This window comes from Phacochoerus africanus, chromosome 1 (assembly GCF_016906955.1).
Source record: "Phacochoerus africanus isolate WHEZ1 chromosome 1, ROS_Pafr_v1, whole genome shotgun sequence".
Classification (NCBI taxonomy): Eukaryota; Metazoa; Chordata; class Mammalia; order Artiodactyla; family Suidae; genus Phacochoerus; species Phacochoerus africanus.
Genome location: NC_062544.1, coordinates 16,634,715 through 16,646,714, shown reverse-complemented (window position 1 = coordinate 16,646,714; position 12,000 = coordinate 16,634,715). Strand labels below are relative to the sequence as shown.

The 12,000-nt window shown below is 47.7% G+C and overlaps 1 protein-coding gene across 1 annotated transcript in view; it reads left to right on the top strand.

The window, feature by feature from the left end:
• The window catches only part of CCNJL (cyclin J like), a 62,999-nt gene that overhangs the window by 30,451 nt on the left and 20,548 nt on the right, over positions 1-12,000 (top strand). The window contains exon 3 of the mRNA XM_047780932.1: positions 4,697-4,910. Within this exon, the coding sequence (XP_047636888.1) occupies positions 4,697-4,910 (214 nt within the window). The remainder of the gene's footprint in view (positions 1-4,696; positions 4,911-12,000) is intronic.

Sequence of the window (12,000 nt, the reverse complement as noted above, 5' to 3'; positions counted from 1 at the left end):
ACATGGAGGTTCCCAGGCTAGGGGTCGAATCAGAGCTACAGCTGCTGACCTATACCACAGCCACAGCAACGTCAGATCCGAGCTGCGTCTGCAACCTACACTACAGCTCACAGCAACTCCAGATCCTTAACCCACTGAGTGAGGCCAGGGATTGAACTCACAGCTTCCTGGTTCCTAGTCGGTTTCATTTCTGCTGCACCACAAGGGGGGACTCTTTTTTTTTTTTTTTTTGTCTTTTTGCCTCTTCTAGGGCCACTCCCGCAGCATATGGAGGTTCTTAGGCTAGGGGTCGAATTGGAGCTGTAGCTGCCAGCCTACACCAGAGCCACAGCAACGCAGGATCCGAGCCACGTCTGCAACCTACACCACAGCTCATGGCAACGCCGGATCCTTAACCCACTGAGCAAGGCGGGATCGAACCTGCAACCTCATGGTTCCTAGTCGGATTCGTTAACCACTGTGCCACAACAGGAACGCCTTCTTTTTTTTTTTAAACACAATAGTTTAAGTCAACTGTGCTTCAATAAAAATGACAAATTGTTTACTAAGAAAAAAAGATGTTCTCGGAAGTTCTCTTGGGATGCAGCGGGTTAAGGATCTGGCGTTTGTCACTGCAGTAGCTTGGGTCACTGCTGTGGTACAGGTTCAATCCCTGGCCCAGGAACTTCCACATGCCGCAGGGGCAACCAAAAAACAACAACAAAAAGATTTTCTGCATTATTTGAAAAAATAAAAGGTTGAGGAAAAGAATACGTTAAAAATTCTTATAGGAGTTCCCTGATGGCGCAGCAGGTTAAGGATCCAGCATTGTCATTGCTGTGGCTTGGGTCACTGCTTCGGCGTGGGTTCAATCCCTGCCCAGGGATCTTCCTCATGCCTTGGGCTCGGCCAAAACAAATTTTTTTTCTAGTCTCAGATCTATTACTAGTTGAGTCTCACATCTATTTCTAGTCTTAGATTATTACTGGTTGAGTAAAGCACTGAGGTGATAGGACTTTTTCAAACTTTTTCTTCATGTGCAAACAGTAGGAACAGGAAATAATTGATTCGGGCTTTGGGACCCTTCTGTGAGCCACCGCTCCAGGGTGCTGAGAGCTCTTCCTCAGGGAAGGGAGGGAGCTCCCCCAGTGCCCGTAACTTTCCTTCGTAGGTGTTGATCATGGTGGCATTGCAGAATTGCCATCTCTGTTTCTAAATGGGCCATAAACTCCATGAAAGTGGGTGATGTGTCCATTTTAATATGGACACATCATATCTTTTTTTTGTCTTTTGTCTTTGTAGGGCCCCACCTGTGGTATATGGAGGTTCCCAGGCTAGGGGTCGAATCGAAGCTGTAGCTGCTGACCTTCTCAACAGCCACAGCAGTGCGGGATCTGAGCCATGTCTGTGACATACACCACAGCTCACAGCAAAGCTGGATCCTTAATCCACTGAGGGAGGCCAGGGATCAAACCCGTGTCCTCATGGTTGCCAGTCAGGTTTGTTAACCACGGAGTCACAACGGCAGCTCCCATCTTATTTTTTTTATAACAACTTTACTGAGATGCAATTCGCATACCGTAAAAGTCACCTTTTAAAAGTATGCATTCGGTTTTGGTGTGTTCCCAGAGTTGTGCAGTCATCCTACCATCTAATTTCAGAACATTTTCATCACCCCTGAAAAACTCCGTATCCATTAGAAGGTTATGTGCTTCCAGTTCTCTTGGGTGTACATCAAGGATTGGAATTTCTGGGTCGTGTGGTACCTGTGTCTCACATCTTGAGGAACTGCCAAATAGTTTTCCACAATGGCTGTATGATTTTACTCTCCCACTAGCACTATATGTCGTTCCAGTTTGTCTCCATCCTCATGAACACTTTGTTTACGTTCCGTTTTTGCTTTTTGTTTTTTGGCCGCATCCGCAACATGTGGAAGTTCCCAGGCGAGGGATAGAACCCGCACCACAGCAGCAACCCAGACTGCTGCTGTGAAAACACCATATCCTTAACCTGCTGCACTACAAGGGAACTCCCTGTTTTCCTTTTTATAATAGACATTCTGATGGGTGTGAGGTGGTATCTCACTGTGGTTTTGATTTTTCATTTCCCTAAAGATAAGTAATATTGGGCATCTTCTCATGTGCTTATTGGCAGTTTCTTTATCTTTTCGGAAGAAATATCTATTCAGTCCTTTGCCCATTTTTAAATTGTTTTTTTTTTTGTCTTTTTATTGCTGAGTTGTTAGAGTTCTGAATATATTCTGAATTGGAGTCTCTCATTGATATATGATTTCCAAACATTTTCTCCCATCCCATGGGTTGTCTTTTCATTTTCTTGATGATATCTTTTGAAAGCTCACAATTTTGAAGTCTTAAGTTACGTTGTTTTTTTTTTCTTCGTTCTGCTTTGGATGTCATATCAAAGAAACCATTGCCTAATCTAGTCATAAAGATTTGCTCCTGTTTTTTTCCAAGAGTTTTCTAGATTTTCTAACACATTTAGGTCTGTGTCTGTCTCATTCCAGAGTGTACTCCCAGTGCCTAGAGTAACGCCTGATATGTAGAAGGTAGTTGATACCTACTGAGTGAAATGAATGAATTGTCATCTCTTGGTTTTTTTGTTTGTTTGTTTGTTTTGTTTTTGTCTTTTTAGGTCCTCACCTGCAGCATATGAAAGTTCTCAGGCTAGGAGTTGAATCAGAGCTGTAGCTGTCAGCCTGCACCACAGCTCACAGCAACGCCGGATCCTTAACCCATGGAGCAAGGCCAGGGATCGAACCTGCATCCTCATGGTTACTAGTTGGGTTCACTACTCCTGAGCCAAGACTGTAACTCCAACTGATTTTTCTTGAATGAGTGAATAAATAGTTGTCTCCTGGTCCCAGAGCCGTTGCTACTTAAGTAAAGGCCCAGGGCTAAGAGAGGGCTTGACGGGGATGAGTACCCGTTTGTTTAGGTCTCCTCCCCAGCGAACCTGCCCTCATAATTCCTTTTCTGCCAGCGTCTCCTTTCCTGTTTTTCCTCAGTTCTGCTTCTCTTTAGTTTCCCTATTTGACAAAATGTTGCCAAGACATTTCCTAAATAAAATGTGCCTGGTCTCCTTTGGTTAAATTATAAATATGGTTGATACACAATAAAAGTTTTTCCATCTAAAAGTCTTGATTGGGAGTTCCTGTCGTGGCTTAGCAGAAACAAATCTGACTAGCATCCTTGAGGATGCAGGTTCAATCCCTGGCTTCGCTTAGTGGGTTAAGGACCTGGTGTTGCCATGAGCTGTGGTGTAGGTCACAGATGCAGCTTGGATCTGACCTTGCTGTGGCTGTAGTATAGGCCATCAGCTACAGCTCCAATTGGACCCCTAGCCTGGGAACCTCCAAATGCTGTGAGGGTAGCACTTTTGCTTTTTACAAAAAAAAAAGAAAGAAAAATCTTGGGTGACATTTCTCTTGTCGGTTTTTCTTGTGTTAGACTAATAAATTCATATGACACAGCATAAATTACAAAGGAAAAGTCACCTCCTCAGGAGGAGGAGGTGCACGTTAGGAAAAAAAAAAATCTGTGTATGGAAAGAAAACACAGCTAAAATGTCAGCATTTAATGGGAGTTCTTTGTACTCTCATTTTAACAACTTTTTTTACATTTAGTTTTTTCAAAACAGTGTCTCTCATAATCCCACCCTTAGAGGGAATGAAGCCGAGGACCCTGGGAGGTTCACATGTGTGTTTCGTTTAGTTCTCAGCTCTCAATGGGAGGAAATGACAGTGAGAATGGGTTGACTAAGGCCGTACATCCTGATTCAGTACAAGAACCAGAATTTGGGAGTTCCTGTCGTGGCGCAGTGGTTAACGAATCCGACTAGGAACCATGAGGTTGCAGGTTCGATCCCTGCCCTTGCTCAGTGGGTTAACGATCCGGCGTTGCCATGAGCTGTGGTGTAGGTTGCAGACGCGGCTCGGATCCCGCATTGCTGTGGCTCTGGCGTAGGCCGGTGGCTCCAGCTCCGATTCAACCCCTAGCCTGGGAACCTCCATATGCCGCGGGAGCGGCCCAAGAAATAGCAACAATAACAACAACAAAAGACAAAAAAAAAAAAAAAGAACCAGAATTTGGGCATGGGTTTCCAACTCAAAGCCTACATGGTTTTTTTGAGGGGTTTTTTTTGTTGGCTTTTTAGGGCATCCCCTGTGGCATATGGAGGGTCCCAGGCTAGGAGTTAAATTGCGCTGCAGCTGCCAGCTTATACCACAGCCACAGCAATGTAGGATCCAAGCTGCATCTGTGACCTACACCACAGGTCACGGCAATGCTGGATCCTTAACCCACTGAGCGAGGCCAGGAATCAAACCCATTTCCTCGTGGATACTAGTTGGGTTCATTTCCGCTGCGCCACAGCGGGAACTCTAATGCCTACATGTTTCATGGCCTCTTGCATCTCAGATAGTCAGCCTTTCCCTGGAAATGATGGGCTTCTTTGAGCCAAGCTGGTGGTCTCTTTCATCTGCCTCTGCCATCATGTTCCTGACACTTGACGAAGCCTGTGCTCAGTGAGGGCAGATGGAGGTGATCCAGGGGTGTCTAAAATAGAGGGGCTACCATCCTGGAAACTCTGAAGGAAAACGAAGAGGGTATGGAGGGAATCGATGCCCACTCACCAGCTGGCAGGTGGGCCTCTGAGACCCTCTAGAGGAAGCCCTGACCTTCTGCCCTGCCTGTTCTAGGAGCTGAAGCTGCCTGCCTTCCGAGCCCACTCCCCTCTCCTGAAGAGCCGCCGGTTCTTTGTTGACATCTTGACCCTGCTGAGCAGCCACTGCCAGCTGTGCCCTGCTGCCCGGCACCTGGCCGTCTACCTGCTGGACCACTTCCTGGATCGCTATAACATCAGCACCTCTAAGCAGCTGTACGCCGTGGCGGTCTCCTGCCTCCTGCTTGCAAGTATGTGGAACCTGCTTCCTTCCCCATGCTCTGTCCTCCCACTCAGTGATCCCAGGCCCTTGAGAATCATTCTATATTTCATGGTGTTTGTGTGTCTTCTGTGTTCATCCTTAGCTAAATGCTCTAGTATTAATAATCAGTGTTTTCTTTAGCATCTGTAATGCACCAGGCTGAGAGATAAGGATTTTAGCAGATTGATCTTAATCCAGTGACCCTAGAAGACACATACTTTTAGTACTCCATTTCACCAAGGCACAGAGAGGTTAAGAAATTTGCCTTGGGGAGTTCCCGTCGTGGAGCAGCGGAAACGAATTGACTAGGAACCATGAGGTTGCGGGTTCGATCCCTGCCCTTGCTCAGTGGGGTAACGATCCGGCGTTGCCGTGAGCTGTGGTGCAGGTTGCAGACGTGGCTTGGATCCCGCGTTGCTGTGGCTCTGGTGTAGGCCAGCGGCTACAGCTCCGATTCGACCCCTAGCCTGGGAACCTCCATATGCTGCGAGAGCAGCCCAAGAAATGCCAGAAAGACCAAAAAAAAAATTATTAAAAAAAAAAAAAAAGGAAATTTGCCTTGGGTCACACAGCTCATCTATAGCAGACAGGATTTGAGCTCAGAACTGCATGATATCAGAACCTGTGTCTTAGCCCCATGTCAGCTGCTTTCTGGTATAGGGTCTCCCTGAATGTGCTGGGGGAGGGGGGGAACCATAGCACATACTGTTCTTAGAGGTTTTTAGAAGCGTGACTGCTTCGTGAGGCTCAAGCAGGACCCATTATGTAGTCTCAGGCTTGGGCATAGGTCTCTTCCAGTGAGGCCTCACTAAAAACACAGCATAGCTTTGACCATCTATCTGCCTTGGTAGGAAGAACAACATGAATGTGCTGCTCTTCTCGTCATCTGCTTAAAACACTGTCTGCCATGCCACCCTGCCACTTAAAATCCCCCCTGGTTTATTGACAGTCTTAGGGTAAGGATCAGCCATCAGGGTCCTGCCTCACTGACCTCATGCTTTTCTGCCCTCCATCCTTGGGTTCCAGCCAAGCGCTTCCCATTCCCTCCCCCTGCCATCTGGTCCTGGTTAAGTCATGCAGGCCCCTCACTCAAGCCTCGCACTTGCATTCTGGAGAAAGCTTCCCCACTGCCCTGGGCAGGTGAGGTGTCCCTGAGGTACAGCCCCATGGCCTCGTGGACTTTTCATTAACACCTTCCTCCCCCACTAAGCAGTACATAGACCTCAAAAATAATATTTGTGGGAGTTCTCGTCATGGCTCAGTGGTAATGAACCCAACTAGTATCCATGAGGACTCTGGTTCAATCCTTGGCCTTGCTCAGTGGGTTAAGGATCTGGTGTTGCCGGGCCCTGTGGTGTAGGTCGCAGACAGGGCTCGGATCTGACGTTGCTGTGGCTGGGGCGCAGACCTGCAGTTATAGCTCTGATTGGACCCCTAGCCCGGGAACTTCCATATGCCGCAGGTGAGGCCCTAAAAAGGCAAAACAACAACAACAACAAAAATCATGTACTAAAGGAAATGAACGGAGCCAGGTACTCTCTTAGAGCCTGACTTCCACGCTCCTCTAGGCTGCCCTCCATGCTCAGGAGCAGAACACCCCAGAGTGGCCAGCTGCAGCTCTGTTTCCTTGACATAGAGCATTTTCTCCTTGAGATTCAGTCAGTCAGTTTGTACGTTCTCCTCTTCAGTATGTTATTGTCCTATTTTATTGTACGAGCCCCTCCCCAGTCCTTGATTCCCACTGATGCTTTGAGAAGAAGGTGCCCATTTTCTCTGGTGGCTTTGTCTGTCCTGGGCATGCTGTTGGGAACCCCCCAGCTCACTCACCCAGCTCCACGTGCATGGCTTTAGAGTTTTCAGAATTCTGCCTTGTTTTCCACCCTGGCATCTTTTCACCTGCTGTTACTTTAATCCCTTTGGCAACTTCAGGTTTTCAGCCTCCCGATTTGTGTTTTTTTTTTGCCTCGGGCCAGCTGGATTTCCCACGTTATACAGAGCAGCCTCTCTTGCTGGGAGTCCGGCCTGCCCTGTACTTCAAAGTCCCAAACCAACACTCAGCTCTCCCTCATTTGGGAAAGAGATGGGGGGGGCTTGCAAGATGTCCCCGTCAGTGGAGGGCAGGGTAGGCATCGCATTTCAGAGGGGGGCAGAGGAGTCTGTGACGTGGCCTCTGGCCTGCTGCTGTCTGTGATCCGTGGGCTGTACTGAGGCCCCTGGGGGCAGGGGACTTGGATTTCCATGGGGCCGCCAAAGCTCCCTGGTGTCTGTCTGGGGGGACTGGGGTGGTGGGTGCACACTGGGGACTCCTTTGTGCTGCTGCTGCTGAGGCAGAGGGAGGGGGCCTTTCAGAGGGAGAGGCAGGTGCCCTCACCCCCATGTCTGAGGGTAGCAGCCGGCCTCAGGCAGGCGGCAGGGAAGGATTTTTCAGGACACCTGCCATATGCTCAGAGGCCCCAGGAAAGAAAAGTTTCCATGACAGCCTGAAATCCTATTCATTCCCCCTCTCCTCTCCCCAGGCTGACTGTCAGCCACAAGGGGAGGTCACCTTGCCTCAGGAAGTTTTGAGTTCTCATTTCTTAGCAGATAACTCCTAGATGAGAAGGGTGACAGTTTTTCTTGCCCCCAGCTGTCCTTTCTTAGGTTTTTAGAACTTCTTCTAAGTAAGGGCCTTTGCATAGATGGAAGTGTCTCACCTACACACACCCCTTTCTGCCCTTATAAGACATGGCCCAGGAGGGTTTGTGTCTCCAGGCCTGTGGAAGGAGGCAGAAAAGCAAGAGCTTATAGGTTGTTGCATGCAGACCAGTGGCGGGACCACCCTTTGCCTCTCTGTGACCAGGTTGACTGCATTTCCTTCCTTAACACAGGAGAGAATCCTAATAAATATAACCTAGATATAAATATACCACAGAGGAGCCCCCGTTAGGTTAAGAAACTGATTACTATCCTTGATTCCTGGCCTCCCTCAGTGGGTTAAGGATCTGGTGTTGCTGCACACTGCGGCGTAGGTCCCAGATGCGGCTCGGATCCAGATATTGCCCTGGCTATGATGTAGGCCTGCAGCTGCAGCGGTGATTCGACCCCTAGCCTGGGAACATCCATAGGCCGCAGGTGCGGACCTAGAAAAAGAAGAAAAATATATACCGTAGAGTAGAGCCACTCTCTTCTTTAGTCTTTCATCTTTTATGGCAACCCTCCCCACCTGTCTTATTATTGTTGTTGAATTCGGAGGATAATTTGTCAACATAGAAATCTCCCAACGTGTAGGTGAGTTGGCTCTGACCGTCCCACGTAATAGTCGTCATCCCGCTGGCCGCGGTGACTGCATTGCTTACCTGTCCCTTTCTACATGCCCAGCTGTGTGCCAAGCACTTGACGCACATCACTTGGAATCCTCACAACCCGTCTGTGGGGTGGTGCTGTCTTCTGCCCGTTCTGTAGGTTCAGAGAGGCCCAAGGTCCCACAGTGTGGAATTCTCTCTCTCTTTTTTTTTTGCTTGAGTTGGAATTCATATCACAGCATAGAATCCACCGTTTTACCCCTTGCAGAGTGTAGAGTTCCGTGGCATTTAGGGCATTTAACGTTGTTGTGTGGCTGGTTCCAGAATGTGTTCATCACCCGAAAAGAACTCATGTCCGCATTAAGCATGCACTCCCCATTCCTCCCCCGCCAGCCCCTGGCGACCATCAGTCTGTTTTGTATCTGTATGGACTTGCCTTTTCTGGATATTTCATATGAAAAGGAATCATGCAATATGTGATCTTTTGTGTCGGGTTTCTTTTACTTTCTGTTTTCAAGGTTCATCTCTGCTATAGCATGCGTCAGTACTTCAGTCCTTGTTATGGCTGAATAATACACTCCATGGTGTGGACAGAACATAATTTGTTTCTGCGTTCATCTAGTGATGGACATTTAGGGTGTTTTCACCTTTCGGCTGTTAGGATGAGTGCTGCTGTGAGTGTTCGAGTTCCAATTTTTTTTTGAACACCTCTTTTCCATTCTTTTAGGGGTATCAACCTACAAGTGGAATTGCTGGTCATGTATGGTCATCCTTTGTTGAACTTTTTTGTTTGTTTGTTTGTTTTTTGTTTTTTCTAGGTCCGCGACAGCGACATATGGAGGTTCACCAGGCTAGGGGTCAAATCAGAGCTGTAGCCACCAGCCTACACCACAGTAACGTGGGATCCGAGCCAAGTCTGTGACCTACATCACAGCTCATGGCAACGCAGGATCCTTAACTCACTGAACAAGGTCATGGATTGAACCGGCAACCTCATGGTTCCTAGTCCGGTTCGTTAACCACTGTGCCATGAGGGGAACTCCCCTTTGTTGAACTTTTTAAGGAACCTTGGAGTTTTGCTTTTGCCTGGTTGTTGCTGCTCGGAGATGACTGGGTGCTGAGTCCTTAGCCCCAGGGCCTGGACCAGCCTGAGGAAGAAAAGAGGGTGAGAAAGAAAGCCAGAAAGGCAAGAGGCATGCCCAGTGGCATTTTTCTAGGGTAGGACTTTGTGAGGTTGATACAAAAAAGTATGAGATATGTTTTTATTGTTAAAAAAAAATCTAAAATAGGGAGTTCCTCCTGTGGTACAGTGGGTTAAAAATCCAACTACAGCAGCTTGGTTCTCTGTGGAGGCAAGGGTTTGATCCCCGGGCCAGTGCAGTGGGTTGAGGATCTTGTGTTGCTCCAAGTGTGGCCTAGGTCATGATGTGGCTCAGATTCAGTGCCTGGCCACTTCCATATGCCGCAGGTGCAGCCAAAAAAAAAAAAAAAAAATCCAAAATATATGAAAGCACCTAATGTTAAAAATTAGTTCCCTGCCAGATCTATAGTCCCATTCCCACAGTTTGGTGTGTAACCTTCCAAATCCAGGCGTATTTATGTTTTTGTGTTTTGTTGTTTTGTTTGTTTGCTTGCTTGCTTTTTAGGGCCACACCTGTGGCATGTGGAGGTTCCCAGGCTAGGGGTTACATGAGAGCTACAACTGCTGGCCTACACCACAGCCACAACAACACAGGATCCGAGCCATATCTGCAACCTACACCACAGCTCACGGCAACACCAGATCCTTAACCCACTGAGGGAGGCCAGGGATGGAACCCGCAACGGTTCCTAGTCAGATTCGTTTCCGCTGTGCCACAACGGGAACTCCTCTGTATTTTTATTATTGAGAAAATAAACCTATTTTCATTTCCGGGGGGTGTGTGTGCGAGAATGAGCCGTAGATCACAACAGTATGAACTGCCCAGTAAACAAAATTGCCAGGTTCCCTCCCTTCCTCCTTTTTCCATTCTTTTTTCCCCTCTCCATCTAATCCCAATTCCATCATATTTTCTCTTTGCAAACTTCTGTTTTCTTTCACTGTAACCTCTAGATCTCTACCCCTCTCTCCAGGAAAACATGGTTTCTTAGTGCCGAGACCCATCTGAAGATGGGTGACTGCTTCTGCCTTGTGCAAAGCTGTGGAGGCTAAGGGTGACATGTCCATCTGTTCTTGGCATTAAAGTTCTGACTTCTGTATTTTTGTAGGTGAGCCTGAGTAGTCTGGTGCTGGCCTCCATCTCAGCCCTCCTTCTCCCCAAAAGAAGGAAGCATCAGGCAGGAGGGTGGTCCCTGGCCTCTCTACAAGGAAGGGACCTCTCTGTGCAAAGGTCCTCCTGCAGAGCAGGGTCCCTTAGCTGAGTGTGAGTCTCACGTGGTGCTGCACTTCTATAGAAAGGCCCATCTCCCTCCTACAGATTTTTTTTTTTTTTTTTTTGCCATGGTATGCAGCACCTTGATGTGAGATCTCAGTTCCCAGCCCAGGCATTGAACCCAGGCCACAGCAGTGAAAGCGCAGAGTCCTAACCGCTAAACAACCAGGGAACTCCCTCCTGTGGATTTTTAAAGTCAGAAATGGTATACTCACTTGAAAATGAGATTCAACGACTAAAATAAAAAATTTGTTGGAGTTCCCATTGTGGCTCAGTGGTTAATGAATCTGACTAGGAACCATGAGGTTGAGAGTTCGCTCCCTGGCGTCATTCAGTGGGTTAAGGATCCGGCACTGCTGTGAGCTGTGATCTAGGTCTCAGACGCCGCTTGGATCTGGCATTGCTGTGGCTCTGGTGTGGGCTGGCAGTGGTAGCTCTGATTGGACCTCTAGCCTGGGAACCTCCATGTACTGCAGCTGCAGCCCTAGAAAAAGACCATAAATTAATTAATCAATTAAAATAAAAAATTTGTTGCCTGTCCCCTCTCCAAAGATAACTTCTGGGAACAATTTCTTACATCTTTTTCCAAATCAATTGAGTATAATTTCCAGAAATGTTCTATGCCTATACAAACATACAGTCAGCCCTCATGATTTTAAGATTCTGCACTTGTGAATTCGTCCACTCACTGAAATTTATTTGTAACCCCGAAATTAGAACTTCTGGGATTGTTCACGGACACGTGCAGAGCAGCAGAAGATGGGCCGCCCATCGTGCACGCCCCCGGCTGAGGTCGAACAGGCAGCGCTCTGCCGCCTTGTCTCAGCTCTCATGCTTAAAGCAAGTGTCCTTTTCCTGCCCTCTTTAGTGCCGTATTTCTTCATTTCTCAGCTTCTTGGTGATTTTGCTGTGTATAGTGGCCCCCAACCATTGTGCCGAAGTGTGATGTTCTGTTCCTACATTCAAGAATGCTCTGAAGTGTGTGCTATAGGAGAAAATGTGTGTATTCCGTAAGCTTTGTCAGGCATGAGGCGTAGTGCTGTTGGCTGTGAGTTCAGTGGTCATGAATCCACCATCTGTTAAGCAGAAACACACAAAACAGGTTACGTGTTCTTCGGTTTTTGATCAGAGGCTCCCAGGAAGCTAACCCTGCATCTCCCCTAGGAGCATGGGTCCGTATTCACCAGGTCGGTGTGCACGGGGAATAAGCAGAATCAAATACATTCACACAGTGCATTAATACCAAGGCGCCTTCTTCATAGAATGTTAGGGCACGTCTTTCCTGTCAGCCCATGTGGGGTTGCTGTACTCTTTTTATGGACTGCAGGGTTCTCCGTATTATCAACACTGCCATCTTTTGAATGATTGCTCTGTCCGTGGGTATTTC